The following is a 21173-nucleotide window of genomic DNA, read 5'->3' as shown; positions in this document are numbered from 1 at the left end:
CCAACCATTTAGCGTGTAGTGGTAGTTTCACTGTCCTTCTACCTGTTTCTGTAGATGCACATCACTGTAGCAAGTGAACATGTGACCAGTTTCGCCGTTTTCGAGATATTTGTTCACTGGCTGTGCGTAATGATAATCTGCCTTTTTTCAAAGTCCCTTATCTCAATGGATTTCCCCATTTGCAGCTCATATCTTCGATAGGGTGACTCCTGTCCGTGTGTGCTCTGCTTACATATTTTCTTACAGCGTCACGTGCCCACAATGCGACCAGGCGGTATCCAACCAAAGTCACAGTGGGCAGTGGTCAAAATGTTTTGGCTCATCAGTGTATTTATGTGTGTTTCAGTGTAGCCTAAGTGTAGTGTATGTCTGTTGTTCGCGTACTGCCCGCAGAAGAAGACAGAGTGTTCTTGGGAATCTTCTTTCCCGCATGTGGATGTGGGTGTCAGACTCACGAGGTTTAAGTGCGTGGGATAAGGTCCGTGTCCAGTTAAGAAATCTACCATACCGCAGCTGGGATCAGTATGTTCCATCTCCTACGTCACGGAGGAAGTCGTGCACTCCCTGTCTCTTATCACTCACACCCCACTCACTTTACCACGTATCTAAATGCCATTTTTTCAGGTGACGAGGCGTCTGTATCGACACACTGGTTATTTTGTGTACCTTGTCTAATCTCCCCATCTCTAACCAGCACCTTTCAGCTATGTATTTTATCGTGGTATCTACGGGGCATATTCCGAGCACGACACACAGTGCATTCACTGAGGTAGTACTGAAGGCTCCAGATAGCCTAAGTAGGACACTTCTCTGCCCTCTTCTGACTGATGCTTTGTTGGTGACCAGTTTCAGTCTGTGTTCCCATGTGCTAGCTGCAAAGCTGAATGCTGATTCGAAGAGTGCACAGTATGACTGGCAGAGGTAGTCTGTACTGTTCTGAATCTATCCTCACCGGTTTATGTACTATTTTTTCTCCTTTGTCTGTTGTTAGCCTTATGCAAATTCGATTTGTCATCTACGTGTAGCCCAAGATGGCGCGTAACATGTGCTCGTCTGTCTGTGTCCCCTATTGTAACTGAAGGGTTCCTTTGGAAGCGAGGCTTAGGACCACCTTCCTCGGCAGAGAGTGACCACTAGATCCAGAGATTCGCTTTCAGTGGTGGCAACCCTGGTGGCGAGGCCGTGCTGCGCCGCTGACGTTGGCTGGTGTGGTGTTCGCAGGCGCCGTACCAGTCGGCGTTCCGGCCGGTTCTGCCGGCTGCTGCCGCGGCCGCTGCGGCTGCCGGCGTCGCCGCCGTCGCGACGCCCCAGCCGTCTGCGCCCGCTGCTCTCGTCGCCGCCGAAAACCTCGCTGAGGTACGTGCGATCGGAATGGCCAAGTAAAGTTTCTTACCATCGACACCTTTTTGTATGAAACTGGGAGTGGGGAAAGAAAAGCAACGGTGACTTTCAGCCGCACAGGGCACTGTGGTAACGCAAAGACGATAGCTGAAAATTTATTTCGGGCGAGACTCGGAGCAGGATTTACCACTTCTAGTGAGCGGTTGCCCCAACCGCTTCAGCCATCGGGACACAGTCTCTGACCGACTCAAATTTCCAACTTACGGACGCTGCAATACAGTGTCCGTCATCCACTTACCCCGTACTGTCAAATTATTGATTTCCGTAGGAGTTCGGGCGAAAACAGTGCATCCGTACTGAATGAAACGACAAGGAGCCGTCGTGCTCTTACAGAAACGTACATATTAGAGTTCGGACATGTCCGACAGAAGAAACACCGCTCAAATATATATTTTGGATAAAAAGCAGTGATGCGCTGCCGTAACATGAAGGATATGCCTCAAATGGCACGCAAGCTATCTGTAGCTGACAGCAGAAGGTCACTTTACACTGATACGCCAAAACATTATGAACACTGCATACCGTCTGGTAGCGATGACGACACGTGACACGAACTATGTAAGCGGAGCAGACATGGGTGGAGGATCGCCCTAGCAAAGATACGGACGACAATCCACTAAGATAAGCGACTTCGACAAATTGAGATTACTATTACGCAGAGTCTGTGAATGAGTACCTCAAAACCGGCAAAGCTGGTCGAATGTTCACATGCTACTGTCGCTTGCATCTACGGAAAGAGGTAGGAGGGCAGTGAAACTACCACTAGGCGCTAAATGGTTGGCCGTCCACAACTCTTCGCAGAAAATTGGGTCCGGAGGCTTGTCTGCTCTGAAAAATAGGATAGAGGAAGAGCTGTGCATCTCTGCCGAAAGTGCAATGCTGGTGCACGCACAAGTGTTCCGCAGCATACCATTCATTGTACATTGTTGCGATGGAGCTCTGCAGCAGACTACATCCACGTGTTCACATGTTGACCCAACGACATCGTCAGTTATGTCTGCAGTGAGCACGGGACAATCGGTATTCGATCGTCAGTCTATGGAATCGTGTTGGCTCTTAGCCTGAATCACATTTTTGCTACACTAGGTCGAAAGTCGTCTCCGAAAACACCGTCATCGAGGCTCTAAATGTGCAGGGCGCCACAGACGCAGACTGGTGGGAGTAGTATCACGGAATGCAAGATGTTGTGCATTTGCACAGGACCTGTGATAGTATTCGAGGACACGCTGACAGATGCGAACCACCTGCATCCTACGTATTTGATGTCTTCCCCGACAGCGATGTCATCTTTCAGCAGTCGTCCGTGTCTCGGTCCAGAACCATGCTATAGTGGTTTGACGAGCATTATAGTGAAGTCACGTTGATATCGGGCGACCAAATTTTCCTGATGTACGTCCTACGGATACCCATCTGGGTCGCTATCGGGCGCCGTCACCGCGTACACAAATCCTGTGCGTAGACGTCTAATGCCACATACCTCCAAGAGCCTACCAACAAACTGTCGGATCCCTGATACGCAGAAACAGTCACGTATTTCGATCCAAAAACGGACAAGCAAGCTATTAAGCAGGTGGTCTTAATATTTTGACTAATCAAAGTAAGTGCTACAGTAAGCGTCGACGTCTGTGTTTGAGTGAGCGGCTCTAGGCGCTTCAGTCTGGAAGCGCGCGACCGCTACGGTCGCAGGTTCAAATCCTGCCTCGGGCATGGATTTGTGTGATGTCCTTAGGTTAGTTAGGTTTAAGTAGTTCTAAGTTCTAGGGGACTGATGACAGCAGCAGTTAAGTCCCATGGTGCTCAGAGCCATTTGAACCATTTTTTGTGTTTGAGTCAGTCGCAGTGCGTACCGTCTGAAAGTGCGGGACGCAAGTTCAAGCGTCCTAACAGACAGTCAGTGCAGCCTACTACTACAGCTTCTTGTGACATCACCTTCGTCTCGCACTGAGAAGAAAGCGACGGTACATTCTGGCAATGCATCCCATCATCCTTCGTGAAAATGCACGATGCCACACAGCAAACCCCGCGCAAGATCTCCTGCGTACGTGACTGTTGGAGATACTGGAACATCCACTGTATTCACTCGGTATGAGACCGTGCGATTACGACCTGTTTTCGAAAATGGATGAACCTCTTCCTGGCGTGTGCAACAACAGGAGAGTAGATATCATCCTTGCCACAGGGCGGTCCTTGGGAGTCATCGACAGAGATGGGCGCGCTGATGGCTTACGTCGCCTTCCATCTGTATAGGAAAAACTGATCGAGTTTGCGTCGATTATATTGAGGGTATGTAATACGGTGAACGTCTGTCAATAAAGTCTGGTGTGACATATAACACTGATACCACGACTTTTTGTACAAAACCTGTATATAGACCTGTTTTTGGGCTGCGGCTGATACACCGACAAGGAGCGAGGTACGATTATGTTAGATGGAGGAGGATTAGGGTTTAACGTTCTGTCGACCATGTTATTCGCGATGGGGTACGAGTTCGTAATGAACAAGAGATGAGGTACAAGCTCGTAACCAACAATAGATGTGATACAAGCTCGTAATGAACTACAAATGAGGTACAAGTTCGTAACGAACAAGAGACGGGGTATGGACTCTTAATGGACAAGAGACAGGGTGCGAGCTCGTAATGAGCAGGAGATGGGCACAAGTTTGTGAGCAACAACAGACGGGGTACAAGCTCGTTATGAACTGGGCTCAGAAAGGAAATCGGCTGTGTCGTTTGAAAATTGCCTGCATGTTTTCTGTGGTAGTCACAAAATACACAAAATACTCCTAGCGTGAAACATATAAATATGGCAGGAAGAGAACCTCTTACATTCGAAAGTAGTTATTTTTATGAGGTGTCTAGCTTGCACACAGTGACTGTACAGCCTCGTCACAGGACCGAATACAGTTAAGCAACAGCTACAGCAAAGTGATCGCAAAAGAGATTAACATCAAAATACATCAATTTCCTAAATATCTGACATTGTGTTAACTGGTGGGAATGATCTGAATTGTTATATTAGCCTGAAATATCAGGTACGTCAAGATCCCCTGTAATTGTTTTTATTGATTACTGGTTTCGACACAGCTGTGCTGTCATCATCGCATCTTGTAATACATAAACAGAAGTTGATGATGTTTACAAACTTGCAAGAAACACATTGATGTTGCGTCGGTTTGCAATAAAAGGTAGCAAGGAACATCAGCATCAGATAAAAAATTCCGTATATATAGAACATATATCATGTTGTGCTAATGTCCGAGCACGCTCGTTCACTTAGCACCGTAATGGCACCATTGTGGTCTAAGTGTACGAGAGCGCTAGGATACCAAAAGAAAATTTAGAAAAAAGTTTTCTCACTTTTCCTCTAGATGCAGACAGTTACGGCTTACATATTCCCTCCTGGGGGAAGTGGTGTCGTCAGGAAGGGAATCTGGTCATCAGCTGTCACCAGCATTGGCAAAACTCTTACAACAACGCCGATTCTGTGGATTAACGAGGTCTTAGTCTGCAAAAAACATATTCAATTGCTTGGAAGTAATGAGCGTAACTAACAAAAACTTAATGATTTGATGGAAAATTGAAATATTTCACTTTGGCTACGTAAGTGAAGGGTCAAACGTATCGTCATTTCAAGGCTAGCTATTTCGCGCATAAAAACTTACAATAATTTGTTATTTAACTGTCAAAAAGGCTTCATGCGGATCAAGCGATAAATTTAAAACATTTCGAGAACAGCAGGCATTAGGAAGACAAACGAGGTGTCAGTTTTTTTTTCAGAAGTTAGCTATTTCTTTGCATTGAAATTTACTTTATGTGATATTTTACTGCCAAAATAGTTTCCTTCGAATCAAGTACTAATTCTAGAACAGAAAACGCTAAGGAAGTCAGTGAGGTATCAATGACATTATGCTAAGTGGACATCACTTGAAGAGAAAAAAAATACAAAGCCGAAGAAATCGGTCAAATGTTTCACGAAATGATTGTTCTAAAAGTAAGGAATTAAATAGGTTATAGAGACATTTGACGCACCTTGGAATGATGATCGAAATTATGTACATTAAATGAGGTCCGTGAAATGTTTTTATTCCTTTGTTTCAGAAAAGTCATGTCACGAAACTTTTGGCCAATATTTTTTCATTTTTTTTTTAAATTTTAATCTACCTCAGACAGCAGGAAATTGGTATAATTTGAAAGGCCACATCTTGATCATGACGTCGTTCCGAACATTGTTTCTAGCTCGGTATGATCGTTCCAGCTTGCTGGCCTATCATTCCTAATGAACCGTTTCAACTGCTCTTGACCACTTTCTTGCAGGAGACCGTTTGCATTTTGATACTCATCTAAGTTAACTTCGCATAAATTGTTCATCAGAATATCAAACTACTGTAAATTTCTCTCATTAAGGGCTGTAATACCGAAACTGTCAGACAGTATGTATACTTCTTTACTAAATTCTGTACATTTAACATACTGGAAAAAAGTATGTCCAGGAGTGGTTACCTGTTCACATTTGCTCGTCGGTGTCCCAGTCTCGTCAGTTATAAGTAAATATACGTGGTATGAGAAGCAACGACTAGTGTATGGCGTTATTTATCAACATCTATGGATGAGTCCCTGAAACCTTTCACCGCAAATATTGCGAAACCGGAAAGTGATATTCGGTTTTCCGTTTTCACAGAATGAATTGGTATTCAGGGCTCGTATTGATAGCCAGGAAAGTGTTTAACGTCCCGTCGATTCTGTCAGGTATGGGGCAGGAAATCGGCCGCGCCCTTCCAAAGTAATCATCATGGTCTTTGGTTGGAGCGATTTAGTGATATCACTAAAAACCCAAATCTGGCTGGCCGCACGCGGGTTTGAACAGTCGTCCTCCCGAATGCGAGTCTAGTGTGCTAACCACTGTGTCACCTCACTCTGTGTATTGTTAGCTAATTAACAGATTGTAATAATACTTAGAAAGCGCATTTTTGTGCAAAGATACTCTTTTTTAAATAGAACAATGCGTGGTGACATTAACAGACTAAAGGTAGGGTGAACTAGAATGACAGCGGTGTTTCTTGCAGTCGTTCAAGTGCGAGTCGTTTGAGAGATATCGTATTCTGAAAAGTTCCTACACTGACACTTGTTCAATACCGTCGTAGTTCTCACTAAAGACACTAGTTATGAGGGTTCTGACCTGTAACGAACCAACTGACCATCACAGATTGTGTTCAAAATAACCAACGGTAGCGACTACATACGCTTCTGGAACGGCTGCTGTACACTCGCTAGCATTTCAGCGTAGATGCAGGCTGCAGTAATACGTCGTTGGATAGCACTGGATGTAGTTGGTACATCCCTGTAAGCAGCGTCTTTCAGCTTTTCCCACAGAAAAAAGTGTACAGGTGTCAAATCTGGTTGGCCAAGTAAAGAGCCACTGCGTCCAATCCAACGATTTGGAAACAACTCTTGAAGACATGCTGCAGTACTTCATGTTGGCACCACAGTTTCCACCTAGTCTGCAGAGGAACGTCTTCCAGCATCCGTGGAAGATGGTCTGTTAGGAGGTTGCGATACTTCTGCTCGTTCACTGTTCTGTCTATGAGAATCGGGCCTATGAGTTTATGGTTCACAGTCCTACACCAGACGTTTGCACTCCATGTACGCTGACGTTCCACCTGGTGAAGCCAACGGGGTTTGTCCACAGACCAGTGGCGCATGTTTCGGCGGTTTACGTGGCCGTGTTTAGTAAATATCACTAAACAGAATACATGATACATATGGAGTATTCTATCTTAATGCCTATCTACAGAAGTTAACACGATTTCCATAATCGTTTCCATGCAGCTCTCTATGGAGAGAGATGTGATAGGGATGTAACCCATATTGATGGAGAATACATAGGACACTTTCCTGATTCATGCTACTTCCTCATGCGATGGAATTGTAATTAAATTGCGGATGAACTGCAACAGCAACAACAACAATAATTTCCCCCTCTTCTGTCGTAACTCGTTTCCTCGTGTTCCTTTGTCTAGTGTTACATTACCACTTTCGCGCAAGTGGCTGAACAAATTGATAAATAATTGCCAAGATGTTTGACATCTATTGGGATATCTTGTTGCAGACGCTGTACAAAAACGAACTGCTTTCTTCCTACACTCTCCATACATCATGACCATGTTGGCTATTTCTGCTTTGGTAATCCCATCGTCCACTTATGAACTACCACTTGAACTGTCACATTCTGACAAGTAAGTTGCAGGGCACCCAAGAAAAACAAAAGCACACTGTAAGTAAACATAACAACATCGTACGCAGCTTGAATGGTACAATTATATCTGTGTGGAAACTTTTAAAATACGATATCTCGTAAACGACTCCCAGTAGAGTCCTGCAACAAATATCACATACTTTCTAATTTACCCTGCTTTTAGCTTGTTAATGCCAATAGGCATAGTTCCGTTTAAAATTGTGTATATTGGAGCAAGATATATACTTTCTAAGTATTATTACAATTTGTTAATTGGCTAACAATACGAGTCACTGATTACCACTCCATTCTATGAAAACCACACAGCAATAGCACTTTCCATTCCCGCAATATTTGCGGTGGAGGTTCTAGGTGGAACACCTACTTTTGGTAAAGAATTGTATAGTAAATGACAGAGGGTACTATACACAACGTGGCAGACGCCGATAAGCAGTGGTGGTGGTGGTGGTTAGTGTTTAACGTCCCGTCGACAACGAGGTCATTAGAGACGGAGCGCAAGCTCGGGTTAGGGAAGGATTGGGAAGGAAATCGGCCGTGCCCTTTCAAAGGAACCATCCCGGCATTTGCCTGAAACGATTTAGGGAAATCACGGAAAACCTAAATCAGGATGGCTGGAGACGGGATTGAACCGTCGTCCTCCCGAATGCGAGTCCAGTGTGCTAACCACTGCGCCACCTCGCTCGGTACCGATAAGCAATTGCTACAGTCCTGACAGGGTTGAGCAGCGTAGAGTTTCTGTCCGCCATGCAATTTTGTGCATAATTACTTCCTAACATCATTTTGGCAGAGAATGGAGTACTTTATCTTTCTTTGTAGCTAAGAGTACAGTATTTATCATCTTCTTTCTTTCTTGCACGGAATGTGCAGGGTGGTTTTTCGATGCGTTCGCCTGCTGAAAGTATACCAGCCAGAAAGTAATGTCTGACCAGTAACAGCGCTGTACATCAAAAGATGGCAGCACTGTATAGCTATAGGAAATGGTCGCCATTGATGTCTATATAGACAGGGTTCTGTGTCTGAATTCGTTACTGCGGAAGGCGAAACACATAACCGTATTCATGAAAGGCTGGAGCAGTTGATTGAAGCAATACAGAACAGCCGCCCAGGACTGCAGTGACGTCACACAAAATCCAGCCACAGCCCGTGGAAAATATGCCCCCCTTCCCCCCCCTCCCCCCCCCCCCCACCCGCAACGAACTTGTGACGTAACAGCAGTTGCTCTGCCCGAAAAACGTCGCGAGCGCTTGGCTACGTCTGAGGCCAGGTGGGAAACCAGTACATGAATGAGAAGGTACGCAATAAAATCCTTTCTGAGTGTGTGAGTATATTTAAACGCGTGTGTACGAGGTATTAAACTGGTCTGAAGTAGTGACACGCTTCCAGCTGGAGGCGGTTGCTGCAACTCGTAAGACCTATAGTGACACATGCTCTGCTGTACGCCAGAGAGCCCTTATATCTCGTTGGTTCCAACATCCAGGTTGTCAGCCAAAACATCAGTGACGACCGCCAGATAACAACAAATAAACTGTGTCGCCAATTATCCATTGATAAAGGCAATGTGATGGCTACTATTGAAAAACTCGATTGTTCCAAGATTTGTGTACCCTGGTAACAAAAATATTATTATTATTTTAATGTTCTGACATTTGACTTATTGTCACTCGCAATTTTGCTTTCCAGTGCAGTGCCCTTAAGTCTAAATTACAATCACTTAATTTTTAACACTTTTTAAATATTCTTTCTTCATGATCGAATTAATCCTGTGATACAGAAAACACTCCGGAGAGGGCGGAACAGAGATCTGATGCAGATGGCGGCCAAACTTTCACATCCAATAGTCCATGAGGTTTTTCCCAGATATTTCCACCAATGAAATTTTATTGGATAGTTTTAATTCTTCTTGAAACGTGCTGTTAATAATGTCTTTTACTGCAAAATACAGTAAGTTAGTTTTTCCAGGCTGTTTATTTTTCGGACACTTTTCGGTTAGAAAGCCTGCTTTTCCATACCGTCTAATCCTCAGTTGGACGGTATGCCCTGAAACGCATTTGTCTTGTTATTATACTGAAGATATTTAATAATTTCTTAGAGTTACTTAACTTGAACGATTTTTGGATCTTGTGTGTTGAAAAATGAGCATTGCTGCTTTGGAGTCACAAAAATAACAGCTTTGAAATAACAGCTTTGCCGAATGTGCGTAAATTGTTGTTTAGTTGGCATGATGCGGTTTCAATGACTTCAATTTCACCTTAAAAATTTGAGTGGTTTGGACTTAAGTTTCACAGAAAGAGAAAATTTTGGTATACATTCCTGAGCCAGCGTTTCCTTCTTTTTCTGTGTATGAACCATCTGTAGAGATGTGGAGCCACTGATCTTAAAGGTATCTCAGATTTATTGTTTTTACTACTTTAGATTTCACTATTAATCTATCTTTTTCACGTTTTATATATTATGTGTAGCTAGTATTTCAGTTGAGGAACCAGAATTGGAGAGAGTGGGAAAATAATTTTTTCAACTCCAACTTCCGGCAGTTGATATCGTAATCTTACGTCTTCTATTGCATTCAGTATGTTGCACAATCAGACTTCCATCCGTTCTGCCCACTCAAAGATGTTCATCGGGGGCATCACTTTGAAGATGTGGAGGTTTTGAAAAATTCTGTGCTTCAGTGGTTGAGTTAGAATGATCATGATTTCTACCGCACAGGTATACTTACTCTTGTTTCAAGGTGTAAGAAAAATGTTGACAAATATTGTGATTGTACTGGAAAGTAACGAACTCATCGTGAATGTTGCAGTTGTTATACTTGTCTTATGGCACTTACTTTTCTTGTAAAATAGAGAAAGAATAGGAAGCATTACTTCCTGGCTAACTCTCGTACATTCATGTTGATTGGTGTTAACATGGGTGATGAAAAATCACTTTACGACAACCAGAGATTTTACGATCTACGTATTTATCTTCATTAAAAATCTAAGAATTTTGCTAACAGATCATAAACGTCAGACTATCGTTGTTGGATTAGGTTGCAAACGTCTTTATGGCATTACGGCAATACACCACATGGAGGAGACGCTGAGTCCCAGATAAGTATAAGAAGAAGACTGCTATACATTTGGACAATTGATAGATTTATACTGATGCTACTGCACAATGGAATAAGTGGTCGGCAAATACTCTCAGGAAAGAAGAGGTTCTCCTCTTGCAGGCTACAGTATTGAGCAGATACTGGAGGTACTGGAGCGTTCCCTTGAAACAGCTCTTGTGTTCTCGCAGGCCTCGGTGGGCGACGCTCCGAGCCCCACGGGCATTGGGGCCAGCGCCGAAGACGAAGACGACGACGAGACGCTGGTCGACATCGAGAGCACCGAAGATGAGCCACCCCCGGCGCCCACCCCCGCCACCCCCACTAACGCTCCAGCGCCGCGGCTCTGGAAAACCGCCTCGCCCAAGGTTGAGGTGAGTACACTTGTTTCCCTTCATCTCGTTCACTGCAATACACACCTGTGATATTCCTATCGATTTTTGGTCAAGCGTTTGAGCGGTGCCAGAAACAAGACTCCCTAGACATTACACAGTGGATTTTCGTCTGAATTTGTGATACCTACACGAAGAGTGTGAAATGCACAAATTGACTTTGAAAATTGACCAGCGTGACCAGTTTTGCAAAAATGTACTTAGTTGGAAGTAATCAGTGCAAGGAAGAAAAACTTAATTAGTGATTTGAGGGAAAATTACCCAATGGATTTTTATCAGAATTTTAATAGTCAAATGAAGAGTGACAAGTCGACAAATGGGCTTTCAAATTGACGAACATGAAATCTAGTTTTGCAAAAAATTATTTAATTGGTTAGAAATTAACCAGTGCAACAAAGAAAAACTTAATCAGCGACTTGAGAGAAAATTACACAACTGATTTTTATCCGAATTTTCATGGCCGAATGAAGAATAGGAAATGGAAAGATAGGAAATGAAACTGACCCACATGAGGTCTACTTTTACAAAAAAATGGTTAATTGCTTGGATGAATCAGGCTCATTAAGAAAAACTTATTTAGTGATTCGAGGGAAACTTTTTGTCCGAATTTTCATGACCAAACGAAGAGTAGAAAATAGACAAATTGACCAACCTGGGGTGAAGCTTGGCAAGAAACAAAATTAATTGCTTGAAAGTAATCATGGCAGTTAAGAAAAACTAAATTACTGAATTGAGGGAATATTAAAATATTTCACGAACAGCTGCGCTATGCAATTAACGAGTCAGAAAGTTCTATGGTGAAGGCCTAGCTATTATGGGCATAAAAAGGTTTTATATTTAACTGCCAAAAACTTGCAAATAAAAAGAAATTGAAGAAACTGTAAAATGTTTACCGCAATTATTTATCTAAAAGTAAGAAATAAAATAGTTTAGAAAAATATTTGATGTGCCTTTGAACGCTGATCGAAATCTTACAGTATTTGAAGAGCCGATTGACAATATGAAGTACCATGTTCAACTTAAAATCTTAGAATTTTAAAGAATAGCACACTCAACTCTTAGTTTCCAATCGATACGTAAAAGCCGTGTCCAGTGTTCCTCTAACCTATTTCATTTCGTACTTTTAGACAAATAATTTGACGAAACATTTGATCTTTTCATTCAAAAAGTTTTTTCCAGTAAAACAAACCAAAAAAATTCTTCAAATGTTGTCTTAATATAGGCCGCGAAGCAGGGAAGTGACCTCTCTTGAATGTAGATGTACCATTACGAATAGCAGAAAATCACATGCGTCAGAGTGTGTGCTTATAAGAGCAGGGATGTTCCCATTATGTGCCTGTGGTTTGTGGACGCCGAGCTGACGCCTTATAGCTTCCCATATGTGTTCCATAGTGTCCAGAACAGGCGAATTGCAGGTTAATTTGGTTCAGATGATGGGTATTCCTACTGACCTGGATTTAAAGAACATTCCAGTAAACGCACATTGTCGAATGTTGCGCTTAATTTTATCGCCATTTAGTCTTTCTTGGTAATGCTACAAAGTATGTTGGATTAGTCTATTTTAGTAAATAAGAATAATCTAGCCGTATTTATAAAATCCGAACGTTTAAATGTATAAACAGAAGCTACACAGTGTAACAAAGCGATAGTGATAAATGTTGAGCGCTTGAAGAGCTGTCTTGAGGAACAAATTTTGAAGATACAAAGTCGCGTTCGGAAAATTCATGCACAGACCGTTGAAATTGTAGCGGATGACGCCTGCCTCTAGGCTACACTATCAGCAGAAAACAAGAGTTTTATGCGGAGTGAGAATAAATTCCTTTCCCGATTACAAAAAATTTATTTCTAGCCATGTTTGCTAGATACGGCTATGCGGTTTGTTACGTAGTTTAACCCATAAAGGCAACACTTTCACATTTGCTTCGTATGCTGGACACTCACTTTCTCCCTATGTCTTTGCCAACACCTCTTCCGTCAGTGCCTCTACAGCACCTCGTATTCGTATAGTAAGAATTTGCATATCAGGAACTGGTGAAATTGACACTTTACCCGTAACGTAACCACACAAATGGTCTGGTGAATGCGGTGGCCACGATGTTGGAACGTCTCTAGCGATCCTTCTGTTCGGAAACATTTAATCCAAGAACTGGCGAACAAAGAATCCTCAGTCTGGCAGAGCAACATCTTGTTGAAACGATAACTATGGCTGAAATTCCAGTAGTTGAAATACAATGTAAAGTTCCAAAATTTCCAGGTAATGAGTTAAGACGTCGTTTGCCAAAAACCACATAGACGTGTGGAAGTGTATCCATAAAAATGGATGAGTTAAGCTACCATTTGCAACAAACCACATAGCATAGCATAGCATAGCATAGTAGCATAGTTCTTTACGAATAAATATTTGCAATCATGGAATGACTCTATACTCATTATCTACGTTAACGCACCAGGACGGAACTCCTCACACCAGGCTTGACAGCATTTAAGACATCACACGGCAAACATCGCGATGTGGCAAAGTTTAGTATGTAGTATCTTCATAATCTTTCTATTCATGTTCAGTGTTCGTTTACTTAAAATCAAGTGCACCTAAATACTATGTATGTGTGTGTGGCTGTGTGTAAGCTAGCTGAAATTATATTACCGTAAATGAATTTGTCATAAATAGTAAGATGCGATGCAATATAAGTATTCTAAAACGTAACAGTCTTTTCATTCCACAAACATTTCGTTAACTTATGCCCAAACTTCCGTTGATTTCACCAGTACTACAATCATCGCGTGTAGCTGCACACGGTCCAGAAAGTAATGTTTCTGTAACATATTCATTTGAAGATGAGCTGCACTGGCTGTAAAACCAGTTAACGGCACGGTAAGTCATATCAGATTGCAAAAGCGACTGGTTGCATATCATCTTTTCTATAGTCCTAAACAGCTAAAGCAATCCCCTGGCAAACCAAAATTTGATTTGCGTAATTTTTCGTAATTATTCACCGAATCAAAAATTTAAAAAGCTGTCATAATGAACTTAAGAGCTATAATCTGACGTTAACGCTTTAACACAATAAGCCAAGTAGTATTAGAAAGCGTGGACGTATACGTCTTAAGCGAGCGGAACTCACGGTTTGCATATTCACCTAGTATTTAAGAGTAAAAATATTTTGTGACTTCCAAAACCTTTCAGACTTTCTCGAAAGTTTTTCTCCCTGACACCCCCAACAAAATAATGAAAGGAAAAAAAAGTTTGTCGCTTACTATATGTTCGTCGTTCATACAGTAAAACTTCAGCATCGGCATGACGTATTATTACTGCTTAGCTACTATTTTCGCAACACATTTTGCATGTTCCTCTGAGAGTACGTTCAAAATTAGATCACTGTATGACACATAGTTCACGTGGTATTACTTCAGAAACACTGAGGTGCGTGAAAAAGTAGCTTTCCTAAAAACTGACCGCAAATTATCCAGACTGTACGGTACCAGAGTTTGACAATGAGAGCCCGTAGCGACGTAAAACAAACGTCAAACATAATTTCAAACCTTTTCTAAATTTTTTCCTCGCTTACAGCCCACAAAATAAAGATAGGAAACGAGTTTAGCCTCACTAAATTTTCGTTGTTCATGCGTTAAAAATTTAAAACCATTAAATATGTTAAGAATATTTTTAGTAATCAAACGTGCCCTTTCTTCTTCCTTAACCTTGGTTAGTTTACTTCCTTATAATAACGATGCAATTAAATGCATTTTGTGACACAGTCGTCACATAAAATTGATATCAGATATAAAAGGCCGGCGGTGTGGCCGAGCGGCTCTAGGTGCTTCAGTCTAGAACCGCGCGACCGCTACGGTCGCAGGTTCGAAAAATGGCTCTGAGCACTATGCGACTTAACTACTGAGGTCATCAGTCCCCTAGAACTTAGAACTACTTAAACCTAACTAACCTAAGGACATCAAACACGTCTATGCCCGAGGCAGGATTCGAACCTGGGCGCTACGGTCGCAGGTTCGAATCCTGCCTCGGGCATGGATGTGTGTGATGTCCTTAGGTTAGTTAGGTTTAATTAGTTCTAAGTTCTAGGCGACTGATGACCTCAGAAGTTAAGTCCCGTAGTGCTCAGAGCCATTTGAACCATTCTGAGTTATAAAAGTGATACCGTAACATTTGCACCAAATTATATTGTGAAATGAAACTGTAGTTTAATGACTTTGCTTTTGTAGCGTGTCATTGCTGTGATTAAGTCTAAAATAAAAGGTCTCGTGGTTTACACTATTTGCAAATAAATAAATAAATAAAAAATTAAAAAACGTTATAGCACGTATAAAAGGGTTATCACTGTCTTGGTGTACCAGTTCTGGGATGGACGGTTCTGTTTAGTCTCTGGGCAAATAAAACGGAACTATTGAAACCAATATACGAGTAATTAAGGCTTTACGTCGTCATCCACAAAGGCTTTACATGTTTAACGTCAAATATTAAACACATTAATTCTTTTTAAAAGTACTCAGACGTCTGAGGCTGTTTCATGTGTGGGAGTTCGATTCTTTACAGAATCTGGCTTGAGGGGATTACTGCTACCTACAAAAACAGCTTATTTAACCCTTTCATGGTTAGGTTAGGTTTAGCAAATATTTGGAAAATTGAACGTCAAAACATGTCTTCCTGCGTAATTAATAATACACTTTCACTACAAAAAAATACACTGACTGATTTTTAAAATCGGCTAAATAGGCACGAGTAACCCCTGAACATAACTAGGTCGATGTTTATCGTGTTTCAGAGTTAATTATTTAATTTTAGAATGTTTTTATCAGTACGGCGATTATGGAGAGAAGTATAACAAATCAAGACCAAAACACATTTACTCTCCTGACAGTCAAAGATAAAAAAAGAAATATCGCACATGTTTTTTAGCAGAACATTAGGAGATGGCTTTGATATATCACACACCCATATTTTCAACATTCTACGAAGTTTACTGGGGCATATGTGTCCCACTACATGCAAAATTAAGTACAGATCAGTAGAATTACTAGGTGCGTAGTAATGTTTCGGAACAGTGTCTATGATGTATAAGAAAATAATTAGTTACCTCAAGCGTTCTGGAACTGGAGAAGATAGTCACTTGATCTGATTTTCGTGAAACAGACACACTATAAACACGCGTCGTCCCATTTAATCACTCGTAAGGGGAGGCCGCCAATTGTGAAATTCAGATTCGATTCATACTGCGCATAATAAAAGCTCATGGCCAGAGGTGTAATGTGGCAAAGCACCAAGATGCACTTCTCAGCCGTTGTCGAGAAAATCGACAGTTAAAAGAAACCGTTGCGGTGAAATACCCTCTACGATTTGTTATTTCCTATAGCGTCGTGGCGCAGCAGTAAGCGCTCGGGTTCCGGATCGAATCTCGCTCCATGGAACTTTTTTTTTAGTATTTGATTTTTGTAATTAATATATATATATATATATATATATATATATATATATATATATATATATAAAATTCCCGGCCGGCCGCGGTGGTCTAGCGGTTCTAGGCACCCAGTCCGGAACCGCGTGACTGCTACGGTCGCAGGTTCGAATCCTGCCTCGGGCATGGATGTGTGTGATGTCCTTAGGTTAGCTAGGTTTAAGTAGTTCTAAGTTCTAGGGGACTGATGACCACAGATGTTAAGTCCCATAGTGCTCAGAGCCATAAAACTCCCGGCAATCAGTTGCAACAATTGTGCATATAATAAGTTGTTGAAAGTCGTTTGTCGTGGAGAAACTGGCGACTTCGAACATGATTATGTTTTCCGCAAACAAAGTTGTATTTCACAAATGTTATGTATTGTCTTCATAATGTTTACACGTGTGGTTAACGGAAGACGTAGAAATGATTTTCCGAAACGAATACGTATAGTGTAAGTCAAACGTTCGAATTAGAGTAGAGACTCCACGATATATATATTACAAAAAACAAATACTAAAAAAAAGGTTGCATGGTGCGAGATTCGATGCGGCGACCTTCAGATTACGAACCCGAGCGCTTACCGCTGCGCCACGACGCTGTAGGTAATTATAAATCGTAGACAGTATTTCACCGCAACGGTTTCTTTTAACTGTCGATTTTCTCGGCAACGGCTAAGAAGTGCATCTTGGTGCTTTGCCACATTACACCTCTGGCCATGAGCTTTTATTATGCGCAGTATGAATCGAATCTGAATTTCACAATTGGCGGGGTCAGGGATTTTCTCTGCCTCGTGATGACTGGGTGTTGTGTGCTGTCCTTAGGTTAGTTAGGTTTAAGTGGTTCTAAGTTCTAGGGGACTGATGACCATAGATGTTAAGTCCCATAGTGCTCAGAACCATTTGAACAATTTTTTTTCACAATTGGCGGCCTCCCCTTGTCAGACCCATCTGTATATCCACCCCAAACCCCGTGATATATTTCTCCCAGTTCTGAAAGCGTATCGATGCATGCGAGAAAAATATGGGATAGACGTCCCAATGCTCAAAAATTCTTATTACTTGATTGGGACATGTGTCCCATCAATCGCGAAAGTGTTAAAAACAATGTGTTATGGCTTTTGTGGTAATACAGACAAAATGCAGAACGAGGTGGAGGTAAGGAAACGGCTTGGGTCTAAAATCCAGCGCAGCGACGGCCTCGCGCATGCGCCGTGCGGCGCTGGCTTAATTAACGCGGGTGTCAGGACGCGCAGGGCATACGGAGGGCCGCATTAGCCTCGCTCATCTCCGTAATGAGCATCAGTATGCGCCAGCCGCCGGAAACTCTCGCGAAAGCAATCCGGCAGGCCCCAAATTAACTTTGAACTTCATTTTCACGCCGTAACGGAGGCGTCCATCTCTAACGTGAGGCGCGCCAAGTCTCTCGGGCCGGAATGAACTTAACGGCCTGTGTCCGCGACTTTATTCCCTTTAATTGGCTCTTCTTTTCGTGCGCTATTTGCATTCTGCGGCTTAAATGCCGCATTTCGAGGGAGGCTGGAATTCGGAGTCCGCTCTCGCAAGCTGACACTTTTTAAGGCTTCGTTACTTCGCCAACGTTTCTACGCCAAACGTATTTGCTTAACGCAGAACTTCGCACGATTTATTTAGTTTTTCAAAACTTTTATCTGCGACGAACTTTTGTAGCAAGCACCATGTTATTAGCAAACGCAGGCGTGGCATGCCGGGAACACAGCAACAGTTGTCAATAACCCATACGAGCAAATTATAACAATGGGTATGTCTGTGTGTTTTCCACATCTCCTCCTAAATCACTGGACTTATTTCAACCATATTTTATACACATATCCTTTACTGTCAGGCAACAATCGCTGTCGAGATAAGAACCACCTACCTAACATGGTTCAGGAAATATGACATCAAAAACAATGAGATGCGTGAAAAACTGCTGCACCATGCGTGTCGTTTAAATTTATTACTTCTGTGCTACTAACTCTGTTCGCAGTAAACTTTGCAGTAAGTATCCAGATATGCCGCTAAATGTGCCTACAAAATTGTAGCATAGTACCACGCATAGTTCAGGCAATATGGTTATAAACAGTGAGATGCGTGAAAAAAATGCCACAGCATGCACACGGGTTCAATAGATATTTTTTTTTTTTTTTTTACCACTGAGAAACTTCTGAAGCCGAGTCAAATTAAGGAAATGCCTGACACCTCGCAGCGCTTTTGATAGCTTTCAGCTGCGAAGTGTAAACGGCTGTAGGCGAAAACATTAGCCATGTACAGAGCTACATAGAGACGTTGCCACAGAGACGTTCCCAAAATCGCATTGTAGATTCATGTAGCAGCTGTACTTATTCATCTGTATATTATGCATATTTCTTTGCACGAGATGAACTTTGCATATTTCTACGGTGTTTTCACGTTTATATGGAAATGAAATTTCTTTGATATTACACTACAAAGAAAGGTCTTTTTTCCGTTTCTGGGAGAAAATTGGCAAAATGAATTACATGCAGTGCTGCGTTAGTCACCCAGCATAGAGATAAAATGTTCAAATGTGTGTGAAATCCTATGGGACTTAACTGCTAAGGTCATCAGTCCCTAAGCTTACACACTACTGAACCTAAATTATCCTAAGGACAAACACACACACCCATGCCCGAGGGAGGACTCGAACCTCCGCCGGGACCAGCCGCACAGTCCATGACTGCAGCGCCCAGACAGCGCATAGAGATAAAACAGCCACAGCTCACACACAGCCTGATTTTACTGCCGGATACGTCCGTCACACGCGGGCATCATCAGATATGTTAATGGAAAAAGCCAAAGAACTATCTACTGTTAGATTGCGTTAAGAAACGGCTGTCAAGAACGTGATAAACCAAACTATATCGCACTGTAAACAAGAAAGTTAAACGATCTAAATATGTCCACGCGAGATATTAAAAATAACAAACGTTACGTTACGCTTACACCGTTCGTTCAAAAGCTTCGAGACTTACTTTATCCCTGGCTATAAGCGATGTTGGCGCTTCAAGTACGATGGCAGTTTAAACTAACAAATGTAAACAACAGATATGCATTCAGTCTGAATAAACGACAACGCAGTTGATGTAGTGTTATAATATTAGAAGTAATGACCAAACAGCTACAGAAGTTGAAGTAAATTTTAGAGTTTAACGTTTGTTGAGTGGTAAAAAATCGGGATTTACATACTTCCAAATTGGAAAAACAAATCGAAGTGACAGTAGTCATAGGAACTGTTAATACTTGTCGTCTGAGTATGGTGTACTTAAACAATACTTACACGTACTCGATTTACCGGAAAAGAGAACCACGATCAGTAACTCGCTCAGACTTATTTTTTCCGGAGACTTTCTGTACGCTGTAGCTCACAACGACACACGTCAGTCAATAGATAATTGTCATATGTCATAAATTATGATCAGATAATCACCGTGCAAGATACTATGGGCAAAGTTAAAAAACTCCGGCGTATGAGTATCGCTCATTTTAAGAGGAAACGGCACATAAATTAACTGGCTACAATTTGTGTCAGTAGTTGCGTCATCGGTTGTCTTGTAAACAGCGACGATTCCTGTTCAAAGCTGTTACCGGCGTGAAGGAGATTACAGAGATGACGACATAAAAAAACTACTTCACTATTAAAACAAGAGCAGCAGCAATACAAAGGACACTAAGCTATTGAAATACAAAGAGTTCTTTCCAAGACTACAATCATGATATCATGGCTTTGCCTCCTTTTTACTCTGTAAGCAACTCATAATCTTTGCGACGACATTTGAAGTAAAACAAATGTACTCCAACACTTCTTATGCACTATTAGGCTTGGCCTATTAAGCATACATACGAGATTAACCGAACTCCTTCCATCTGGTTTTGGTTCTCATACAATAACGTAGGCCTTTATAATTAAGAAATCAGCCACGGAAAGGGACCCAAAATTGGAAAAGACTACGGGTTTTTGGGTCAGGGTGTTAGAGAAGCGTTCTAAAGATCATGGACAACGAGAATGAAGGCTGAGACTTTCTTCAGGAACATAAGACAGAAAAGATAATTTTGGAGGGCCATAAAGGGATGGAGAGTCCGATAGGTGGGAAACTTATTCATTGTGAAATTAATAGAAACAAATACTTCTGGAAAGAATGCACGAGCAATACCATGACTTCAGTACATCATACGGATAAAATAAGATCTGAAATTGTCACTATACACTGAATTAGAGAGAGCTGAGGAAAAAGGGGAAAATGGAGAACAACTGATTGAGAACGAGACAGAAGAGGTCTCGTGTATAAGGAATTACTGCTTTTATTAAACTAACGTACTGCAGCTTTGCTTGGTAAGTGCTTACTTTATTCCGTTGCTGTACTTTCGAAGACGATTCATCGTAATGTCAGCAGTGTTGGTGAAAAATGAGGAGCACCATCTTAATTCGTTAGGTGAAGCATCTAACGGGTCTATTTACGTGTGTACGTACAAAAATATTGCTCAAATTGCTCTAAGTACTATGGGACTTAACATCTGAGGACATCAGTCAAAAAAATGGTTCTAATGGCTCTGAG

At 41.9% G+C, this 21173-nt stretch overlaps 1 protein-coding gene across 1 annotated transcript in view; it reads left to right on the top strand.

Moving 5' to 3' along the window:
• The window catches only part of LOC124622869 (ski oncogene), a 194429-nt gene that overhangs the window by 65976 nt on the left and 107280 nt on the right, over positions 1-21173 (top strand). The window contains exons 8-9 of the mRNA XM_047148663.1: positions 1222-1356; positions 10839-11114. Of these exons, the coding sequence (XP_047004619.1) occupies positions 1222-1356; positions 10839-11114 (411 nt within the window). The remainder of the gene's footprint in view (positions 1-1221; positions 1357-10838; positions 11115-21173) is intronic.

Source organism: Schistocerca americana, chromosome 7 (assembly GCF_021461395.2).
Source record: "Schistocerca americana isolate TAMUIC-IGC-003095 chromosome 7, iqSchAmer2.1, whole genome shotgun sequence".
Lineage (NCBI taxonomy): Eukaryota > Metazoa > Arthropoda > Insecta > Orthoptera > Acrididae > Schistocerca > Schistocerca americana.
Note: the sequence above shows the minus strand (reverse complement) of the source record. Positions and strands in the feature narration are given on the sequence as shown.